At 38.6% G+C, this 23,968-nt stretch overlaps 1 protein-coding gene across 10 annotated transcripts in view; it reads right to left on the bottom strand.

Moving 5' to 3' along the window:
• DIP2C (DIP2 acetate--CoA ligase C (putative)) overlaps window positions 1-23,968 on the bottom strand; it is a 307,261-nt gene that overhangs the window by 63,281 nt on the left and 220,012 nt on the right. For all 10 annotated transcript variants that reach the window (XM_021528802.4, XM_021528799.4, XM_085572960.1 and 7 more), the window contains 11 exons: window positions 16,860-16,983; window positions 16,131-16,240; window positions 14,673-14,775; window positions 14,228-14,292; window positions 12,311-12,404; window positions 12,074-12,193; window positions 11,082-11,196; window positions 7,129-7,268; window positions 5,373-5,509; window positions 3,048-3,256; window positions 2,132-2,246 (listed from right to left, as the gene is read on the bottom strand). In XM_021528802.4, coding sequence (XP_021384477.1) covers window positions 2,132-2,246; window positions 3,048-3,256; window positions 5,373-5,509; window positions 7,129-7,268; window positions 11,082-11,196; window positions 12,074-12,193; window positions 12,311-12,404; window positions 14,228-14,292; window positions 14,673-14,775; window positions 16,131-16,240; window positions 16,860-16,983 — 1,332 coding nt within the window. The remainder of the gene's footprint in view (window positions 1-2,131; window positions 2,247-3,047; window positions 3,257-5,372; window positions 5,510-7,128; window positions 7,269-11,081; window positions 11,197-12,073; window positions 12,194-12,310; window positions 12,405-14,227; window positions 14,293-14,672; window positions 14,776-16,130; window positions 16,241-16,859; window positions 16,984-23,968) is intronic.

A 23,968-nucleotide genomic window follows, 5' to 3' on the forward strand; every position in this document is an offset into this window, starting at 1 on the left:
AGTATCTAGGATCCATCTGACTGAACTGCTGGGTGGTCTGGGATCTTCACCCTTCTACTCTCAAGAAACTCCATCCCCAGCCTGACCACTCCCTCCCAACCATCCCTCTGCTGAAACCCACAGATGCAGCCCAGCATAGTCCCACAGGTACAGCAGCTCTACCATCCTTCATCTCCCTGCCAAGGGGCAGAATGGGGCAGGAGAGTCAGAATATGTGCAAACCACTGGAAAAACTGGTTCTGCAAATTGAGACAGCTCAACTGCAGGGAAGAGACAGCAAGGCACAGCAGTGCAGGGCTGGCACAGGGCAGCACTCACAGAGTGTCAGACAACTCACAAATAGCGTTAAAATCAAGTAGCAATTTGATAGAGTTTGTTACCATGGACTTCACTGAGAGTCATGACACAGGCTGTAATATTGTTATGTTGTGCCTCACTAGTGGATGATTCAGATACAGCTGGTTACCACTTCCTGACATCTGTCATTAAAACTCTGATTGGGAAGAGGCACAAAACATCCCACATGTTCCCGGCTTCTGTCCTTCCTCTCTGCTCAGCTGTGGTGAAAACAGAAACTTCTTGTTCACATAGTGGTGCATGCCAGAGCTGCAGGCTTCACACGTGGGTGATGAAAGCAGCCACACATGTGTGTATTTTGATACATGGTCTACTATTCTTAGACACTGCTGGGACTTGATCAGACTCAGAATAACAGGGCTGACTCTTGGCAGGAGTATTGGGACACAGGATTCCTGCAGTTTTCAGTGCAGAACTCTACTGGCTATGATTGTGTAAGACATTAGGTCTGTAAAGTCACAAAGATGCTTTGCTGACAAAACACGACAAGTGTTAAGTCCAGATTTTCAATCCCTTTAGGAGTCTGCTACTTGACAAAAGTGTGGGCAACCCAAAGCCTCTTCTGCTACAGTAGTTGCCCAAATGCTACTAGGTGTTTCAAGGCTTTCTGTGTGCTGGCAAGCTAGAGCTTCTATCTTTTCTTGGTATTAATTTAGATTTACTGTGAATATGAGATGCCTCTAACTGTATGAAATGTAACTGTCTTTTGAATAAAGAGAGCAGATAAGCCCATTTTGAGATGGGTGAAAGCTAATTTTTTCAGTTTTTTCAGTAGATAGATTGCCTTTCTTATCCAGTAAAATGCAATGATGAATAAAAACATCTCTGAATTTTGTGGGAACTTTTTCTTTGCTCTTAAGTAAAGCAAAAAATATGTCTGCAGTATATTTACTGAGAAGAGTCCTTGCAGAAGGACAGAAAGGAAGATAGGAAAGGGAAGTGGAAGTAACAGAAGACCAACTGTAGATAGAGTTGAGACCACTTCACAAGGTAGCAACAGACATAATCTGACTACATCTCTATTAAATCTATTGCTTTTGAGTCTGAATTGGATTAACCACAGAGATGGAAGATGACCCTATCTAAAGTATCTAACATTTTTGTGTGTGGACATTGGAGTTGAAAAAAACCCCGACTATTATATTGATATTTCCAAACTGTTGGAATGGGATTCTTTGGAAGAGGTGTCCTTCTGAGAAGATAACCTCACTGTAGATACTGAGCTAATCAATCACTCTCCTTCATTTCAGTGGAGGGAAATCAGGATTTTTAGGCTGAGTTTTATTCAGTTTATTTTAGTTATCAACATGGTACACTAGAAACACTTAATTCTCTTTCACCTGTCAAAGAAAATAAATCTGGATGAGGCCAACTCTGTATCCATGCTTATAACTGTGAGCAGAGACTGGTAGCTTTTGACAGTAAGAGTATATAATCAATTCATTCATTCATTAATTCCCCTTTCAAAGTAAAGAATGACTATATCCTTATAAACCATATGCTACTCTCTCTTTGATATTATTTACTTCAATTCATTCCTGTTTTCTTATAGCATTTTGATTAGGAAAAGGATCACTCTGGATGTGTACAGCCCAGATAGGAACTGTCACCCAGAAGAATCTCATTTTGTGCTCATTCAGAGCAAGTGCAACTGAAGGTGGATTCACAATTACTCAAAGACAAATGTCAGTTACCTTAGGGGTCTGAAAGATCAACAAAAAGAATATAAAGTAAGAAGAAAAAACAGCTTCCAAACGTACATATAGAGCATTACCTGGAGAACTCGGCTCATCCACTGAAAACTGTCTTCTTCTGTGGAGTCTGGCCTTTGCTCAGCAACAATAACTATCCTTTCATCGTGCAGCACGCTCACAGAAAACACTGCTATTCTATAGGAGGAGAGAAGAGCATTTAGTGCCAGGACAGAGGGAAAAAACGTCTTCTGCATTAGTTCTACAACTCTGATTTCCTTATTTATTAGTTAGACTCCTGCTGTGTCAATTATTAATGTATTTATGGGGAAAAAGCTACAAGAACAGTTTTAGATAACTTCTGGAGTCAAAACAGCAGGCTTTGTTCTACAGTCATGTATATGCAAGCAGGATTGAGAAGTGGACATTCTTGGAAGAAGAAAAGCACTACATTTGGGTCACACCAAGGTTGTTGCTAAGATGTTATATAAGAGCCAGCATAAGCACCTTCCTTGGCCCCGTCTTAGAAGATGGTAATTGCAACATCATTTTGTGAGAGGTCTGACATGTGATGGATGCGAGCACGTGCTATTGCATGAGGCTCTTCAGAAGTTTTGGATGTCTCCTGCTCAGTTTCAGCACTGGGAAGTGAGGAAGGTCACACAAAGAATCACTTTCACATTAAAAAACTTAAGTGTTAAGGCATTTTGGAAATTTCAGTGCACACAGAAAGGCTCCTGTTAAGCCAACACCCTCAGAATTAACCAGCTGTTCAACTGGAAATTTCAATAATCACAGTTTCAAGACCTTAGTATCCAAATTCTGCCTCAAGATTGCCTTGGGCTTCCCTCAGCTGTCTTCTGGTTCAGGCAATATAAACAGAACTGGAAGGAAATTACAATGCAGATCAGGCACTGCTTTCTAAAAGCATCTGATAACTTATACTTCATCTAAACAAAATAAAGATTTCTACATAATATAAAAAAAAAAGCATCAAACCTCCCCCTGTAGACAAATTTCATGGGTTCCACGGCCAGTGCTGTTGCTACAATGTCATCAGCATTATGTCTTCTTCCACTGACAACCATCAAACCATCCATTTTGCCAATAACAAAGACAAGTCCACCTGGTCCTATAAAGCCTAGAAGTCCAGTTCTTATAAAAGGATATTCGGTGATAGGGCCACCAGAACTGGTCATAGGAAACACCTGCAAAACAGAATCATGGGTCTTCAGTTCTGTACACAGAGATCAGGCTGCAAAGTATTTCAGGCACTTTCTCTCAGATGGCTATTCTGAAACAAAGTAGATAGGTCACTGGTGATGCTCTTTATCCTTCACTGACCATAAAGGGAGTGTCAGGAAGCTCCTACACTGGTGTGTACCTGAGTTCCAGCAAATTCAATCCCACTCTGTTTACCATTCACATTTTCTCTAAGTGTGAGCCTGTAAATAATTTATGACCTTAAAAATATACAAATCAACATCAGTATTTAAAAAAACCCATGCTGAGCAGACTGCCAAGCCAAGGTGCTGTGTATAGGTTAAATGAGAGCTTAACTCATTAACATTTCAGTAGAGTTTTTTTTCAGTACCTCATGCCCATTTCCAAAACAATGTAAGAAATAGCCAGGCTAGAAGTGAAGCTATTTTAAGGTACAGTACATTAATGATTCTTTCAGCTGACCATATTTTTATTTAAGGTCAATTAAGTTCTCAGAATACTAGTGATAATGTCTTCTGTAGCACACTAGGAAGTGAAAATACAGCCCTACACTTCCACAGACAGATTCCTATGGCTTTTTCTACTCTAATTAGCACAGTGTTATCTTTTTGGCATGTGAGCCACTCTGAGCTGCATTCTCACACAACCACACTTTCCTGCAGTCATTTCTTTAAACAGTCTAAAGGCAAAAAGACAATGACAAGTAGAAGACCATGCCTACATAGTGTTCATGAAGGCTCATCTAAAAAGAAAGGTCAAATTCTGCTGCCAGATGCCCATGGATGACTCTTATTGAACAGATTTAATGCTTATACATTCTTGGCCATAATTCATTACAGGAACACAAAACTCTTTGACACTCTAATACCTGCAACATGAATTATGCAGTGAAACAGAATAGAGATCCACTTTGAGAGAACACTTAAAATCATGCTTAACTTTAAAATAGAGTGGTCCTGCTCACTCAATGGCAGTTTATTTGCTTAGCATTAGGAATAAGTCTAAATCAGTCTAAATATGCTGTTAACCTGCTGAAAGTTATGAATTATGAATGATATCACAATTACAGCAAGTACTACAAAATTAACATAAGTACCTTTCTACCCTTGAGTATGTAAAATCCAGGATTATCACCCACACTGGGTATTGCCAATTGTATTTGCAGCATAAAAATCAGTTATCAACAAATTTCAGATCACAATAGCATAGTAGGATTCCTGACTTCAACAGCAGGATGTAGAATCATATCTACTTGTCTCCTTTGATTATATAATCTGCAGTGTTTACAACATTCAGCTCTGCATTTTGCAGGAGATATTAGTTACATTAGTCTATTAAAAGTAGTAATAACAGAGTTTTTTAAGAGAAACCTAAATGTATTAGTGTTAATTTCTGCTTTAAACGTTAAGTGAGAAAGAATTGTAGCTTAAAAATACTTTTTTCACTTTTTCTCTAATTTCTTCAGCCTTACACTGTCTTCAGCAGACGTTAATGATAGGTACTACAGAGCTATCGATACAGCTGTGAGCACTGGAGTCAGAAAACAGATTCTACAAAGCCAAAAGGCTTTCACCTAAGGCAATTCAAACAAGAGCAGGTGGAGACTAATCAGGAAAAGGTTTCTCTGCTCTTCATATACATCTCTTCAAGACTACATCTGTCAGGATTCTGTATAAATGCAAGCCTTAATGCTGGAAGTGCTGTGGAAATGTTGAAAACTGCTTTCAAGAGATACCAAGCAGCTTTTTTTCTGTTTGCAGTAATCAAATTCTGCACACAGACTTGTAAAATATGACCTTTTGAACTTGGTCTTTCTTACTTCTTTCCTTTTGATTTTTTTTCACTTCCTGGTATCTTATTTGAATATTTAAGTAAAAGCTCTTCAGAGCTAAAACTAAACTCACATAAAGATCTACTACTGCACTTAATGAAATGGGCTTCCGCGCAGATTATCTGGCTAGAATATAGGTCCCAAGCCACAAGCATTGATTAATATTGCTATTCTTATACTGTTAATATCAATACTTCATGTCAAATACTACCTTGAAACAGAAAAAGTTAAAAAGGAAGGATTTTACTTAGCACTTTTTGTCAACTTACCTCAAAAGTATTTTTGGTCATGCCCGAGAGTCCATAATATGATGTACCCGTTGCAATAGCACATACACAAAGTTCTCCTATTTCATCTGTTTTACAGAGCTGAGGAATTCCATCTGGCTTCACTGAACACATTATAGCTAGAGGGAGAAGAAAGGAATTTAAAAAATATTATAAAATGAACCACAGAATAACATTAAGTGCTGTGGGAAAGACATCATGGTGGAGATGACATAAACAAATGCATTACATGTAGACTAATATCTAATAATGAATTTCTTGAACATTATGGTGTTTAACATTATCAAGTGGCTTTCTATTATGAATGGTATTTATATAAAGAATGCAAGGATCTTTATGCAAACTCAGTCTTTACATTGATAACAATACCTATTTGTCTTGCTCTCTGAAACTGCAGTTCATCTGTAATATTGCTGTGAAATGTGATTGTGTTCCCAGCTTTGCATACTGAAAACCAGATCTGCCTCAGTCAGTGCAAAATAAAATGGAGCCCTTATGGAGCCCTTGATAATTATTATACAGCCAGGGAGGCAGGCAACCAGGAAATCCACCTCTCAGAAAGTAGCAAGTAACACCATATGAAAGATCAAGATATTCCAGCAGACTAATAGGGTTGTTTACTGAGAATCTATCAGAGCTCAGACTCCCTCTGTCTGGTCTTACAGGCCTGCAGAGACAGCAGGAGCTAAACAGGAGGGATTAGAAAGCACTGGTCTGAGACAGAAGCACTATTTTATGTCAGCCATTTAAACAAGAATCAGGAATGCTGCTTTAGCTATCATCTCTTGACTTGGAGTACAGCATTGGTAGATTTTGTAATTGCAAAGAGGATATGATGATCAAGGGAAAGTAGAAAGGAATCAACACATCTTTTAAGTACAAGGGTACAATATATTGAACAACCTTTCACTCAGAGGATAAACAGAGGTGTGTACTTTCATTAAATTTATCAGAACATAATATGAAGTGCAAGATGGCACATCTATTATAATACCTTGTATGACAACTATTAAACAACAATCGTATCTTCCTTTATTTTAAGTTGTTCAACTGAAATTTTGTAAGAGGCATCATTATGCTTTATTGCTTTGGTCCATAACAAGCATTCTCTTACAAAAAAATAAAGTATTAGCCTTTTCTAGTATCCATACCATCTTATTTAAAATACAGCTGCCTTATGAAAAGCATTATCTTCCTCTTCAGAAGCACTGGTTTCAGTTTGAATTTATCAACATACATGAACTTTTCAGTCATACCTCCTCAATCTAGCAACTGTGTGATAGCAGAAGACCTCTGGAAAAACATTCTGCAAGAATGCTTTGGAAAAACATTCTGCAAGTTTTCAGATAGCAATTTTATTGATCCTTAGCATAGGCTATAAAAATTTCCCTATTTAAACCTTTAGTCTTGGTTAGACTTACAGATATTTATAGCCACAGTATTTTAACTTCCTTATTTTGTCTACTAACACCTCACAGCTTAGGAACAGATGTGGTGGCAGGTTATTTAATACATGCTGCTAATGCAAGCACAGACAGACACTGAGGTAAACGCAGACAAGAAATCTTGGGATTTCCAAACCATGAATTTTTGTAAGGTTAATGCTTTTGGACTGAAAATTTTTCAAGGAGCTTGTAGTCCCAAAGCTTGTGCTCTGGCAACAAAGCATGTTCACCTGCAACTTTCTACTGCCAGTTAAATTGATGAATCATCATGAGTTTCAAAGGAAGTTCCTCACCTCCTGGCATCACTAAGCCAACATCCTGGACAGTCAGGACAGACAGCTTTTCTTCAGAGTCCACTCGAATCACTCCGTAGGTGAGACCATGCATGGACAGAACTCCTCTTCCTGGCGGCTGGTTGCTGTCATCTGTTGGCCTACAAACACGGGTCAGAGCATCAGGGCACCATCAGGCAGGTGTAAACATTTACTTGTGCTTAATGGACTACTATTGCAAATACTCCTCTGTTTCAAGGGTTTAAAATTCTTCCTTCCTGCTTCCCCTGTTAGGCCAAATAAGATCCTGTTTTTCAGCGATTTCTTAGTAATTACATCTTTTATCTCTCTCATTCAGAACCCACCCACATATATGGGACTGCTGAAATGCAAGTAACCCAAACTTTTACCCAAATATTTACCCAAAAGAGCCTGTATTTAATTTTCAGAAAAAATTATAAAGATTGCCTTACCACCCAAGTAAAGAGCTTTTACCTAACTTGTAAAATACTGAAAGATGATGTAGACAAAGTGGAAGGAAACTGCCTTACAAATACAAATAATTGGAACTGATCAGTAAAATTGTTGAATTTTATATGTTATCTATTTTGAAGCAACCTGATATAGATTTACTGTCAAGTATCTGTGGAAGACACAAGGACTTCACCACCTTCATTTGAGTGCATATAATTGAATCCTTCCTATTCTAATTTACCATATGAAAATTAAAACAAATTACACCTTCATCAGTCATGGTCAAAATGTGGATGCAGCCTCTTGGTAACACCTCAGTTTGCTCAGATTCATTGCTGTAAAATTCCACAGCATCAGCACAAGATGCCTGTCAGCTTCTTTCAGCATAAAACCACCTGCTGCATCAGTGGATACAATTATACCTATGGAGAGTGTGGCTGGAGTAAATGAGTGTAGACATGCAAGTAACCAAGGCAGGGGAATGTGTCAGAGCTTTTCCTGTCTAAAAGGACTCTTGCACTCTCCTGCATTTTAAAATGCAAAACTGGAAGGTGACATGGTGCTGATTTGAGTTCAGATTATGCATCCATGGAGAGCAGACTCCAGCTTTTTTCAGGACGGATAAAACAGCCAATATTTAGCTCACAATTCTGCATTTTTCCCAAATACTCCATCACAACACAGCTGTTTTTTAACAGATAATGTCCTTTGATGTGACATTTCTCCTCTGCTGTGCTTGAAATACTAGATGGGCCTCAGCCAGTCCTGCTCATGCAAGCCTTGCCCTGATGGGCTCTATAAATTTCAATTAATAGGTTTTACGAGCCATATTTCTCAAGTGACATTGTCAACAAAGAAGGATGTGAGCACGCTTGAAATTGCATTAGAGCATAACAAATGGCGCTAGTAAACAAGCACCTGTGATAAATAACATTCCCATCATTAAAAGGAACTTTCAGTGACATTATTGATCAACTTTCTCTCATCCCTGTTGCCCAAAACACACATTTCTTCTCATGTGCTCATGGAGAAGAAAGGTCTCCTGGAGGCTTCTCACAAACTTCCAGAAGTAGAGGCCATCTGGACTTTCAGTTTTCTTGAGCTACTTATCACACAAAGCATTTTGAGAGCAGCTCCTCCTACCATTTACAGATACAATCTATTTGACCACTGCTTTTTGCTAGCCATTTAAAAGGGAAAAAAAAACCTGTCCTTAAACTTTTGCATTCCCTTAAGCAAGTGGGTTCAGACTAATATGCAGTAAACCAAAGGGGAATAACATGAATTATTTGCATTACACATCCCCTTTTAAGATGAGAGTTTGTGATTCAGCACTAAGGCTGAAACACCTCTAGCCTATTACTGTCTTTTTCTAAACTATAAGGTTATTTCAACTGAGAACTGGTTTTGTTACTCTTGCTTGTAGGAAGTTCAGTAAAAATACACCACAGATTTTGAAAGAGTCAGAGCATTAATAGGGAGCTCTCTGGATCTCTGCTCTGCAGGGAGTCATTTTAATGCATACTTCAGCAGTAACTCTTTGAAAATTGTATGGTAATGACTTTACTGTCCATGGAGATGGCTTGAACAAAATGAAAAATACTACATCTCCCAAGTTCATCTAGCATTATCTTACCATTAAACTTAGTTCAAATAAAAGGAGATGTGTTCTCTAACACTCACTGCGGTAAGAACTGCCCTGTAATTACACAGTGACGCACTGAAGATAAAATGCCTATTTTTTTATTTTGAATTATCCTCAATGCTATGTGCTAATAATTTTTTTTTTTGTAAGGTCTCAATACTGGTTAATTTGGAAATGAATTTTTAATGCTTCAGAGAGCTACAGGCACAGAGCTTATGTCTAGAAAGGACACATCACTCATGCCATTATGAAGTTCTCCCACTTCATAACCTGTGATTTGGGTCAAATTTTCCAGGGTCAGCCCAGGAAATTAAAAATCTGCTCAGCGCTCAGCACAAGAGATGTCTGCTGCTCATTCACTTACAGACAAGAGTTCATTCCAAGGGAGCAAAGGCCAATGGCAGGGAAATCCATCTAAAGGAAAGACACTTGGTACTTCCTGTATAAAACTGAGAGCAGGCTGGTGGAGCTGAATGAAGGGTTCTCTGAAATCCTGTAATTCACAGAAAGTCCACTAACCTGGGCAGGGTAAGTTCCCGATGGATTGCTTTCAGATGTTCTAAAGTAATAATGAGGTGGCTGAAAATCAACCACACTCTTGGCCTCATGTCCTTCCTCCTGTAAATGTTCTGTTGGAAAGCTAATTGAAAATCTAGTTAAATTCACTTGGACAGTGTATTTAGGAATTTGTGGCAGGAAGTATTTTACTTAATGCTATTTTAGTGCTTTACACGTTTATATTGCATGTTCTAACGTGAAACAATTATAATTGGCTGCAGAAACATGAACTTCAAAACAAAGAGATTACTGTTCCGTGTACAATTTTTGGAAAACTCTGCCAAAACAGACAATACTTGCACCATTTACTGTGTGCTACAGCATTCCTGACAGCATACTGCTGCTAGAGTAAAGTCTTATGAGAGGCTGAGGGTGCTGGGGGGCTCAGCCTGGAGGAAAGGAGACTCAGAGGGGGACCTTATCACTTCCTAAGAGATAAGGAAGGATGTAGTCTGAAAGGCTACTTTCTCCCAAGTAACAAGTGACAGAACAAGAGGAAATGGCCTCAAGTTGTGCCAGGGGAGGTTTACACTGGATATCAGGAAAAATTCTTCACCCAAAGGGTCATGAAGCATTGGAACAGGCTGCCCAGGGAAGAGTCTGAGACAACATCCTTGGGTATTTAGAGGCTGTGTGGAAGTGGCACTCAGGGACAAAGTTTAGTGAAGGCTTTTCAGTGCTGGGTTAATGGTTGGATTCAATGATCTTAAAGGTCTTTTCCAGTCTGAACAACACTGTGATTGAATATAAATATCACTTAACAGTTCTAGTAGCATTTAGCAGTTTTAGTGGAATTTATCTATTTTATTTCTAGCAATAAATCCCTTAAAGTCAAAGAGCATTTCCAGATGATTACTGAGAGTCTGTGAATGGTTAAAAAGTGCCTGTCAGCCAAAAGCAACCTGCAGAATATCATAATTCTCTCTAAACAGAGTACTTAAGAATATGATTTTCCTCAATGGCAATTCCACTTAATTCTGACATTTTAATTAATTCTATGCTTATGGTGGCATTTTTACATTTTTATTTACAGAATTTCCTTGTGCATTTCAACTTATTTAATTTAAAATGAGGTAAAATTACAGCAATGGGAGCCATAGAGCATTCTGAAGTTAAATCATTACTCTAAAAATTCTTCTTGTATGTCTTCCTTGGACATAAACAAATTGCAAATATGCATATCATGTAGAAGTTATATATGCAGATTCATATTTAAATTTTTTCTTCTTTTTTTTTTTTTTTCACATTACCAGATATACACATTAAATGGGTCTATTTTCACTGGTGTAACATGTACCTTCGAATAGCCACAGTGAGAGCTTCTGGTGAACTAGCACAGGGACAAATGACCTCCTGCCTTAGACCTTTACTTTGGAAGACATTGAGAAATGCATCACAGGAAGAAATGGACCCTGGGGTAAAGAAAAAAAACAACAATTAGAGACAGACTGTAAATTTGCAGTTTGAATAGCATCACTTCAGAAATCAAATTATTTCTGAAGTGATGCTATTCAAACTGCAAATTTACTGTTTAATATATAGGCTTTTCAGGAAAAATCATTTTAAAAGGATCCATGTTCACGTGGAAATACATCATAGCTGCTACAACTATATATATATATATATATATATGTATGTATGTATATGCACTTGTGTATATGCATACAGGGAATAAAGATTAACTTTTAAACATTAAATCTTTTCATTATGCTTACTTAGAAAAACTATTAATGCTAGATTTGCAGAATCAATTTCATTGCACTCTTCTATTTTAGGATGAGGGAAATTAAGAATTTCATTCAGAAATTCCAAACTACTACAAACAGAACACCTCTATGCTGTTATCTTAAATAATACTAAGAAACAGCTCATGCTGTTAATTGCCATGAAGTGACTCAGATGTGTTTCTCTAAAGTAGCTTAAGCATTCCCCTAAAATTCTCAGTTACTTCTGTATCTGAGAACCGTCAAAGGAAATGTTCTGATCCTTTCTATAGCTTAAGGTCTTCATTGCTACAGCTTTATAGATTCAGTCTTTATACATGACTGTGATGTTAATCAAAACTAGATTTACTGCAACTTATGTTATATGGAATATCAAATTTGTTTCAGGATCAGCTAAATACTTTGAAAAAAATCCCAGATTGATTACTTTTTCCATAAATGTCACACAGTTTGTAGCAGACATATTTTTCAAATATTTTAGCTAAGATGGTTGAAGATTGAAGCTTTAAGTGCAAGAGAGGAAACCCCTTCCTGTTCTGTCCTGTGCTGGAGCAGCAGAGCTTACACGGGTTTGCACCATCAGCCACTATCAGCATCCGCAGCGAGGAGAGGTTGATGTCCCTCTGGTCTCGATGTGCCACCAACGCCCAGTGCATGTCTCTGGACTTCACACAGGCAACTTTTGCTGCAGCAACAATGAGAAAATGACTGACACACCATAGAAAAGCTAGACAGCTGTGTTATTGATTTGCACTTTTGATTTTGACTCTCAAGGAAACTTCTGTATATTCTTGTTCCTTACCTTTGTATTGACAGACTTTTTGTATCCATGACAGAGGATTCACTTTCATTAAGGAGTATGGAATACTTATGACATGCATCATGTTCATGACACTCTGAAATCAAAAAGATAAAAGGATTTTATAAAAAAATTGTGGCAACTACTCATATTGTGTTATGGACAGAGGCATCTATTCAAATCACTCTGTGCTTATTTTATTGTCGATGCTGGCACTCATCTTTTCCTATCTAGCTATCACATTAAGATGAAACAGACAATCATTTTCCAATGCTTTAATTAAGGATTAAGGATTTATACAAATCAGCTTGTAAATTTTATGCAGTACTGAAAAAACCATTTTCTTTCTATTCATACTCAAAGAGGCTCACTCTAAATAGAAAAGATTAAAAAAAACATTGGGTGAAGAATGTCTACATGTTTGCTCTGTAGTTAAATATTATGCCTAAGCCTGAACTGCGATATATATGAACACTGTACTAAAAAGGACAAAAGCAGCAAGACATCTGTCTATGAAAATCCATCTCTGAGAAGACTAAAAGCTACCAATGGTAGTGGGGCACAAATTATTTAAAAGACAGGAGACAAAGAAATTGAAATCCTAGACTAAGCAGAAATCGATTTATTTCAACAGAAAACAAATGAAGGAGGTTTTAGTCCCCCTCCAGGTGAGCTAATTCCAGTATTTTCAACAAGGTCATGAAAAGTTCCAGGAAGTTTAGAAAAAGCAGCTGAGTGAAACCAATGACAAACCCAAAGCTGATCTCTCAGTCTGAACCCATCAATTGCATCAGTGATTTCTCAGTGTTAAACACACAACCCGTAAATGAGTGGCTGCTTTACTTCTGTTAGTATTTACAAATATCTCCTCAGGGCAACATGCTTCCCCTCATAGCAGCTCAGGTTAAATACAGTATCTGTTTTGGAAAACCTAGTTTTAAGAAAGGTTAAGTGTCCCAGTGGATTTGTCATCTAAACACTTGGGGAACTGCAAAAGATAGTTCTCCTATCAGTCTGATAGTTCTCCTTTCAGTCTGGCACAAGGATAGGTACAGGAAAATAGACAAGTACTGAAAAAAATGAAGTTCAGAACAAGATTAATAGCAAAGGAAGGCACAGAACAGCTCTATTAGACATTTGCTTTGAACCAGTGATAACAATGTTTTTTAACATGAGATTCTTATGGGTGTTAAGCCTAATAGTTTCTGCTTCAGAAATGTTATTACTTGAACTTTGAGAGTAAGAACAGTGTAAAACTCCATGGGAAAAACATATCAGCTCACTGGGAATCCTGGGGACCCCTAAAATCATGCAACGCCCAAACAAGGACCCTTCAAGACTTGACATCTGTTCTTAAAATGATCAATGAATAGTAAACAATTTGTCAGTCACTGAATTGCACTGAATTGCAACAGCACCTTAAGAAGCAATCCTTAAAAATATGTCAGTTGTCTCCCATGTCAATTGAGGAAGACATTCCAACATCAAGTAGAAAATTAATGCAATTTAAACTATTGGGAACACTTAATGCAAAAACATCTGTTGGGGAGAATTTTGATAGGGAAGCTAGTCAGGGGCAATAGAACTATGCCACTAGATCATATCCTTACTGAGGCAAGTACTAATTCGATTTGTTTCTGCTATAAAGTTTGATCTCAAAATCACATATTGGTGAGATAGCATAAGAATGGGGTCACAGTACTTGATATGATACATAAAAATACACTGACATCTTTACCATGCTCATTATGGGTAAGTGCACTAGGAGAAGATCATGGGTTTAAATGACATTTATTTTGCTTTCAAAGCAGAAAAAATTTTATTAGAAGAAACTGCAGGACATCTCAGTTTGTGACAGCATTAAGCATATTAGGTTAGTTTATCTTCAAATACTCAGAGAGAATAAAAAAACATACTTACTGTAAGAATTCCATGCCATAAACCAACATCCTTCTTGAAATCTAGTACATTCACAATTGTTTCAGCTGTCCAACAAAAACAAAGCAGAATTTATTTTTTAGAACATGGCATTGACCCAAGGCAAATCCACTCAAAGGAAGGAAGCTTCAGTATAACATGACTAATGACCTCAAAGGTCAACTTTCAAAGTAAATCTCCACTGCAGGATTTATATTGGTTAAGACATTATTAGTACCTTTCCTATAGATATTTTAAACATAAACATATTTTCTGAAACAAATGAAAAAAAAATTCATGTTTTAAATCTAGAAGCCTTTGCCACTGAACTGGGTAAAACATAATATAGAAGACTGATGAGAAATAAATTGCAATCCCCACTTGATTTTAAGGATGATGTTCACTGATGATGTACACATGTTTTAAGGATGATGAGCACACTCTGTACCTTCTGTGTATCCACAGGCCTGGGTCAGAGCTTGGCAGTGTGTCAGCAGTGCAATCCTTGTCACAGTTACCCCAAGCACACTTCCATCTTTACATGTTTTGTACTAAAAAGAAATAAGCAGGGGAAGTCAGTGTAAAATAATTGCCATATTTCCATTATTTAATAGATATGTTTAAAGTGTTTCCTCTGCAGGTGAAAGATGGACATATCTAATGACTCTATTTTAAGAAGGCAGCAGTACTGGGGAGTTTTGGAGGCATTTCTTTTTTTTTTAAAAAAAAAAAAAGGCTTTTTTTTTTTTTCAGATAAGCTTTCTCTTTTGACTGAAGATTCCCAGGTTTGGTATCTGAAATCCATGTGTTGTTTGAAAACAGGCATTATGGAAACATAACTCTAACAATTCTGATCATGTCAGTGACTAATGGACTGGCTGGATTTAGCAGAGAATAACCTAGTTCAATTTGTTCAGTGTTTACATGTTAGATTTTATAGGCCAACCACTAAACTCCAGCTTCTCCCTTCTGCATCTTATAAGGCATGTGATAAGAGCTGACTGCAGAATCCTTGCTGGGTGCTGTGATAATAATCTATATGTATACAGTCTGAAATACACAAGCTCTTTGATCAGGAGAATCTGAGACTCATGAAAAAGCAGCAGAAAAGAGATGGGAGGCCATTGGTGATTATTGAAATAATTTTTGTAACGTTATGTAAGTGTCTGAGAACGATCAGGGACAGATAATAAATGAAACATTTATCTTTCTCCATGATGAAGATAATCAGCAAGATTGAGAGTGAAGACATCTCTGCTTCTCTAGCCCAGCGTCCTGACTGCACAAAGACAGGAAACACCTTTGGTCCATTCACTTGTACTTAGTCATTTTGAAGAATAATCTAAATTCAATATTAACACCACTGAATTCAAAGCATTTGAGTCTATGCAGAAGGGGGAGAAAATGATGGGGAAAAAAAGGAGGAAAATTAATTCAACAGCATTGCTAACTTTCCTTTCCTGATGCAGTTCTCTTGTTGGTAGTGTGACTCATAAAGCAGGAAGTGACAGGCAAGCATTTGAACAAGAAATTCTTTCTTTTTCAAAGGGTATGAAGGTTGTGATACAAGGACTGAAGCTTCACTGTGAACCTTGTCATCCATCCATCCCAAGGCTAGTGAGCAAGACCACATTGAACAGAACTAAGATTGCACAAGGCAAATGTAATATAACACTGCAGCAGCCACATAAAAACATTTATGTTAGAAACATCCAGAATACAATTTAACATTTTATTGACTTTTCTGAAATCAGTATTGGTTGAATTTATTAAAAAACATTACTTATTAACAAGCTAAACCAGGATGTTCTTTGCTTCTGTGACTACTGAATGAATAATGATGTTTACCTAATCCAGAGTGCCATATGTAATGATTTGAGAAGAAGATGCATCTTCATTAACTCACCTCAATGTAAGCTGTGTCATTGTTGGCATCCTTGATGTGTGGGAACCAGTCACGAGGTGGCTTGGAGAGGTGTTTAGACTCTGTGACAAACCACAGCAGCTTTGGCCAGCCTGAGGTACACACAAAAGCCAGCTTTTGTTGAGTTTCTGCTGGATAAGACAGGACAAAAGCCTTCCCTGCCAGAGTTTTATACTTGAAAAGTCTGTGTCACCATTACCAAAACATTGCTTCCTTTGAACCTCAGTGTAATATGGGAAAGAAGATTTTGCAGAACTGCTTTTTAACACAGCTACTGAGGTGTTTTTAGGCAGGCCCTGAGGGAATGGCTGGACAGTGTAAGCTGTTATGAGCCCAGCAGTTTCATTTACACTCCCCTGTCAGAAGTTACTGTCCCTACACTTCACTAAAGGAGTGAATCGTATGAACATTTCTCATCTACTACAGTCCTAAGTCTGTTGGTTGAATTTTTGTGGCCACAGATGGTCTCAGCAGCCTGGCTGAGCCAGCAGAGAACTGGATTGGGAGCACTGGTGCTGCTCTCCTTCCATGAGACTGGCACAGCCATCACTGCCACAGTGACACACCAGGACAGCGGTGTCCCAGCAGCCCGGCTGCTCCTGTGGCAAGGGTTTCATCACAGGCCTGACACTCACCCACAGCCACTAAACAAGTGCAGGTTGTTGTAGTAAATGACCAGTGAGAGCCACAATAAAACAAGGGCTAGGTTACCTTTAAACTGTGGTATCTCCCCTGTGGGGCTTTTAGGCAGTCCTTTATGGCATGCATCGCTGGTCAAGGCCACAGTAACTCCACAGCTTCCAAGCAAAAAGCCTATTTGTTGACTTCCTGCATCCTAAGAGATGACAAAATACACAGAATTGATTAGAAGTGATTACAGGCTGAAAGCACTTTTGTCCTCGGGTACGTTATCTTGAGAGGAAAACAGTCTCTTTCTTTTAAATTGATTTCCTTTTAGGTGACTATCAAAACTCATCTGTACATTGACAAAGGAATTCCATAAGATAGGTATCCTCTTGTCTGTAGAAGCATAAATCATAAAGACAGTGGAAACCATCAGATGGCATCTGCTCTTGCATCTCTTAGAAATGACAAGTGGCTGGGAGGAATGCCTGATCTGACAGAAGGTTGTTTCATCCCGAGGGATCCCTGGAAAAATTGCCAGACAAGGCCCTCATAAAGTTCACCAAAGGCAAATTCAAAGTCCTGCACCTGTGGAGAAACAAACCCCTGTGCCAGAACAGTCTGGGGAGCAGCTTTTTGGTGAAGAACCTGGTGGACAGCAAGCTGAGTGTGAGCCAGCAGCGTGCCCTGGCACGAGGAAGGCAAATGGCATCCTAGAGCTGTGTGAGGCAAAGCACTGCCAGCAGGCTGAGGAGGGATCCTCCCCCTCAGCACCGGCGAGGCACATCCCCAGTGCTGGCACCGGTTCTGGGCTTCCAAGGAGAAGACACAGAGCTCCTGGAGAGTCAGCAAAGAGCCACTATGATAATTAAGGGATTGGAGCATCTCTTCTCAGAGGAAAAAGCTGGGACTGCTCAGCTTTGAGAAGAGAATAGTTAGGGAGGGACCTAACCAATGTGTACAAACACCTGAAGGGAGGGTGTGAAGAAGATGGAGCCAGGTTCTTTCCTTACTTTGCTCAGCAACAGGACCAGAGGCAATGGACACAAACCAAAACAGAGGAGGCTCCCTCTGACAATCAGGAAACACCATTTTTTTCTGGGAGGGTGACTGGCACAAAGTGCCCATAGAGGTTGTAGACTTTCCATACTTGGAGATATCCAAAAGTTACTGTGGATATAGTCCTGGGCACCTTGGTTGAGCAGGGAAGCTGGACTATGTCACCTTCACACATTTCTGCCAACCTCAACCATTCTGTGATTTTGTGACAATTCTAGGAAATAATCTGGATTACAGATGCTTCCACATGCAGAAAGCTTTTAACCATTATGATGTTATGATGGGTGTACAATGGTGAGAGTTTCCCTATTTATGTTGACCTAACCTGATTTGTCAATAACCATTTCATTGAGTAGTTACAGGCACATTTCAGGAGCACTACTTACAGTCAAGTGCCCATTAGAGTAAGACCATTACATTTTACTTTCATCAAGGGAATAGAAGCAGTGAGATTAAGAAGTCATGTAATGATTTCCCAGCCTAGGCCATAGTTGTTCTTTAGGAGATGCTGTGATTCAACAGCATTATGTCTGTTTTATGTATAGATCTTGTCATTACTCTTTTATGAAATTTACATCTATCCAACAGGCTCTTCAATAGAGCAAAGCCATAAATGTAAATGCACATAAAAATCTTAACCCTTTCTTCACAGAATTATTCTACTAAAAACCACCTAAAAAGACTCAAAAGATCTAATTAAAATATCTATCAAATCAGCCATAGAGCACATTCAACAATGGAAACAACCAGAAATATGGAATAGTTGCTTTAAACTATTGATTTGTTCAAAGCAAAATTCTGTGATGGAAACAAAGCTCCAGAGCTTGACTAATTCTTAATGCAATTTTTGTGTAGTCAAATAAAACCATCTAAAATGGAGAAGCAATGAGAACAGAGGAAAAGCAAAAGCTTAATTTTCCATACCACTTCAAAATATGTATATGGCAGCAATTATCAGAACTTTGATAGCTGAGCAAGCGATGTGAGACAATTAACTGATCTGTCAAAGTCTATGCTATTTAACTCCTCCTATTCAGAACTATTGCATTTGCTTTTGCTTACTATAGCCAGAAGGTTTCTAAAACCAGGAAAAAAATGAAAAGGTATTTTTTCAGCAAGGCTTTTTAATCTTAAGCATGTGTATTATTTTTGCCCATATAAAAACAGACAATGAGAGTTTTCTTTGAAAAACAGAGAATAATATTGGTATCTCCATGAACAGCACTTTGGAGAGCATGCTGTTGGTCCCACCCTACCTGTACCAGTGGGGCTTCCAGGACTTAATGGGCTTTGTCCAGCATTAATTACTGTCCTCACTGACTCTCATGCCAGCTGCTTCACATCTCTGTTGTCAAACCTATGGGACAAGCACTTAGCAAGATCTAATCCTGGTTCTACATGAGGATGAGACCCTGTCTCCACTCTTGGAGTCTGCTCAGAGGAAGGAAATGGGTGCCTGAACAGTGCAGGAGGGATGGCTCTCCTGAGGGCCCTTCACAAGGAATGGCAGGAAGAGGAAGGTTGGAGTGCTCCATGGAGAACACCACTCCTTGGTCAAGACAGCTTCTGAGACCTGCTACTCTGTCACCTATAAAAGGAGGTCATGAGTTCCTTAAAATATCAGAGTCATACTACCATTACTCAAAATTTCCCATTAAATTTAATCTAATAAATGCTTACTAATATACGTATGAATTTATAACTACCAATTTAAAAAGGCATATAAAATTTATAATTGAATGCAGCAATGGCATTGATCTCAATTTTAAATTACAATGTTGTTGTAACTGCATATCCTATAAAAGATTGCCACAAACTGTTTCACCTCTAAATCAAAAAAATGCCAATTCTCTAGCAATGAAATTCCATTTAATACAAAGCTTTGTAAACAGAAATTAACCTAACAAATTCCATTAAGAAATCTAACACAAGGAAAACAGTAGAAAGTGTAGACCCTCAAGCATCAGCATACCATGGCCCTGGGGGATGCATCAGCTAAGAAAACACTTGTCAAACTCTTCTCACAGCAAAAGAACACAACAGACAAAAAAGGAACTTGTATTAACAGTGTAGAGTTTTTTAGATAACACAAGAAAAAATGACTACACTTTCCCTCATGCCGTATCAATTGTCCTAGAGGATATCCACATAAATATTAATCATTCATTTGTAGCAGTTCACACATATACATAGATTTCTTAACACAATCTATGCATATGTAAGAGTTTGTAATAGCACACTGCTTTACATCAGAACAACCCACCTCAAACAGCATTAAAATCTTCACCCTATCCTTTTCTGAAGAGATATTCTTTTAACAGTAAGGAAAACATGACTGAGCAATCATGTGATATGACACTGCCACAGGAGATTGGAAGACTTTCACCAGGCATGGGCAGTGTGTTTCACAGACCTTCAAACCCCACACCATGCTTTGGTGGCTGCAATAAATCCTGCCTTGCAAGACAAAGGCAAATAAAGATGCTGAAGCTGAGGTGCTGTGAAAGACACTCTTCTCAAGGGCCACAGGAGCTCCAGCTGAGGACTTTGCAGTATGAACCCAATGACTTGGTGTTCATCAATTCCACCTTCAGTCTCAGTCTCCCACACCTCATAAGCAGTTATCCTCACCTTCTGGCTGTTTCTGGTGGTTCCATCCTGACACAGAATCTAAAACTACTGCAGAGAACACAGACATGAAGAATCCCTTGCCCCCTATAGGTTCTTCTGTGATAACTGATGCCTTACAGAAGAATTTGTTTCTAACTCTTCAAGTGGTGTTGGGATACTGGACTGACAGACAGGAGGTGGAAGACCTGACACCTTTATACATCACACAGCCATACCACAATGTTACTTACACACTCAACCATGTAAACACAGCAGTCTTTGCTGCTCCTCATACCTCAGCATGACAGGCCCAGAACAGTGAGAACCCTGGGCAAAACTTGTGTTTGAAAAATGAAGTTTGAGGTAGAAGTGCAATCCTTTGCCTGAGGATGTCAAAGCTTACATGTGGACCACAAAAATGGCTACTGACTTTAAGGGCAATGATTATTTCAGATTTGACAGACAAACTATTGGCCTGCCTTTTGAGTAATGTGAAATGAATTGTTGCAATGGTGAAAACTACTTTGTAAGTTGCAAAGAGACACCACCAAGTAATATTCTGCCAAAACCCCCAAATCCTCTTCCCCTCTAAGTAAAATCAATCTCCTACCTATGAAGGGAATAGATTTTCAGGACACACTGGTTTGTCAGAAGTGTTACTTGCTATTTTGGTTATCTGCTACTTGGCAACCCCCCCACTTGCCATGAACACTTTATTTTGCTGAATATTGTGGGTGTAGGAAAAACCTCAGGGAGCTAGTGGAGACCAGGTGAAACAACTGAATGCAGTCCCAACTGCAGACAGGGAGAGACTTGCCAGAGATGCTCATTGTCAAATCCTCCACAACTGACAGTCTGAAGTAACACACAATGCAGGTGGAAGGCAAAATGCAGAGCTGAAGTATTGTAGCATGAAGTTTGAGACCAATTGCTGACTTTGGAACTATCACTTTACATTTCTTGAAGGCACAGCACTTGCTGAGGTATGAAAATTGAGGTGTTCATAGCTTTAGACTATGTCTGCACACACCTAGAGAGATCAATCTTTCAGATGAAGCAAGCCAGAAATCCTCTCTGCTGTAGGCAGCCATTCAAAGTTCTCTAAAGACTTTTATTAAAGGTTCCCTAAAGGTTTTCACCAGTACTTGGAGGCAAACTGCCTTCTTCCTGCTGCAGAGTGATAATTCATTGTCAGGATAAAAAAAATCCCACGTGTGGTTGCATTTCAGCATGCTGTTAATGTCATTTCTATAATGCTTTGTGAGAGTATCTGTGTGAAGGAAAACAGTTATGATCCTGTCTCCGTGAGTGAGAGTGCATGTCCTTATCTAATAAGGAAGGAAGAGACAGCCTGTGCAAAGGTTGGCTGATAAAGGTTACTTCTGCTCACTTGCAAATCCCAGACTGCTTTCAAAATGAGAATTATGTGGTGGAGCATCACAGACTGAACTAATCTTGTTTTCTTTTACAATGCTTATTTGAGCTCCAGTGCCCTTACCCTAACAAAAATTTGCTGGTAAAGAACAAACAGGGCAATGATCAGATGTAAAGGCCAAGCATTACCAGTACTGAGGCAAAACTGAAAAAGCATCAAGGAACACTTCTTTTTTTAAAAACACAAAGGCCTTAGTAGAAATTAAACACCGTGCAGACACAATCTTCATAACCAGCTTTATGACGAAGAAATTAACTGTCTCCTTGGACAACAGCTTTGGTATCTGCCTGCAATTTGCATGTGAAATCTGCAACTATGAGCACCTTAACATCCAAAAATCTTAATAAAAGCAAGACAATTATTATTTTTGGCACTGGACACTGCATGAAATATTATATTCTTTCCAGGAAATTACCATTTCCTAAACTTGAAAATATAATAAGGAAACACAGACTTCAAAGGATCTAAGATTCACTGTGACAAACTCAGCAAGGACTTCTTGGTGCTCCCCTGCTGAAGTATCTGAAGAGGGATGGACAGGCACAGGGCTTGCAGGGCCCAGCAGTTTGCACAGGGGGCTCAGGTGGGGCTCATGGAACTTATATTCTTTGGAGGGACTAGAAGACTGTGCCACTGAAAAGGGTATATGAAACATTTTATACATATTTTAAATCCAGGGAGAAAGAGATGCATTGTCAAAAGATGTTCAAAAGCATGTAGAGCTCCAGTGTTTCTGGCACACTACAGACCTACAATGAGTAAAGCTGAGAGAAAGCAAAGCTCATTTTATCTTGAGCCCTGAAACACTTGGAAAGATGTCAAGGTGTATTTCCTTCAGACTAGAATTCTTCTTTCAAAGAAAGATATACTGGGACAATTTCACTGTCATGGAAGAGATATACCACCCTGGCTACTGTGTAAAAGCTTTAATAACTTCTCAGGATTTAATAAAAGGAGCTCCTCAATAACAGTTTTTACCCTGTATGAAGTATCATTTAAAAAAAAACCTCAAGTGTCCAGGAGTAGGTATCTCCAGATTTCCTATGACTACACAATTCTTCCAATCATATTGTGAGAGCCAGCATCTGGAAAAGCACAGAAATGCCTGTTGGAAGCACACATAGCATTAAATCTAACAGGCTAGGAAATAGCATTTTGAGTGAGAAATTAATTTTTACATGCTTTCATGTCACACATGAAAGCTACAAATTCTGCCAATGATAAGGAGGCCATGAAGATCTGTGAGGGATAAATGTCTTCCTATGTTCACAGCATGTGACTGAGCATAACTGTGAATGTGCTTGGAGGACAAAATGTTATTTTTAGATTAAAACTGATTAGCTCCCCTGACTGTATCAGAGCAGAATAATAATATTTTTCATGGCACCGATCAAATGGAAAAAAACATTGACCTAAAAAAATATAAAGAAAAAGAAATCAAAACCTTATTTTAAAATCTTTTCATGAGGGACATAGCAAATCACTGTTTGAACTAGAACTCAACATGTTGAAACTCCCATCTCATCTACTTTGACAGCACATTCTATGACATAGTTTGCAACTCACATCATATCACACATGCAATGAAAGAGTTTGCAACACTCCAGCTTCAGACAGGACTAACATAAGTGGCAGTTCTGAAGGAAGAGATGCTGTATAGGACACATTATTTGCTAATGTTTGGGAAACATAAGCAAATTTTTAGAGAGGGACACCATTCTGAGAGAACAGAGCCTATAAATGAAGGGATGAGGATTAGCTCTAACAATTTTGGGGGGTGCTGATGATAAAGGCATTGCAATGGTACTAAATTCAGGGAAAGGAGGAGAAATAAAAATTCTGCTTGTTCTGTTGTTGCAACAATTGCAGAACTCCTGACTGCTGCTTTTAGAATGAAGAGTTAGTTTGCAATTTTGGGTTTTAATTTTAGATCGAATGTCCCAAATCTAAAGAACCAACACCATGCTGCAGGAATTGCAATTTCCAACTTCCAATTTTTATTTGCCAAACACTGGGAAGCTTTCTGGGGAATAAAACTGGAGAATGCTGCATGGCTGCTGGAGAATCCATCCTAGATGCCAGGTCACTCATC

Source organism: Lonchura striata, chromosome 2 (assembly GCF_050655825.1).
Source record: "Lonchura striata isolate lonStrDom1 chromosome 2, ASM5065582v1, whole genome shotgun sequence".
NCBI classification, from domain to species: domain Eukaryota; kingdom Metazoa; phylum Chordata; class Aves; order Passeriformes; family Estrildidae; genus Lonchura; species Lonchura striata.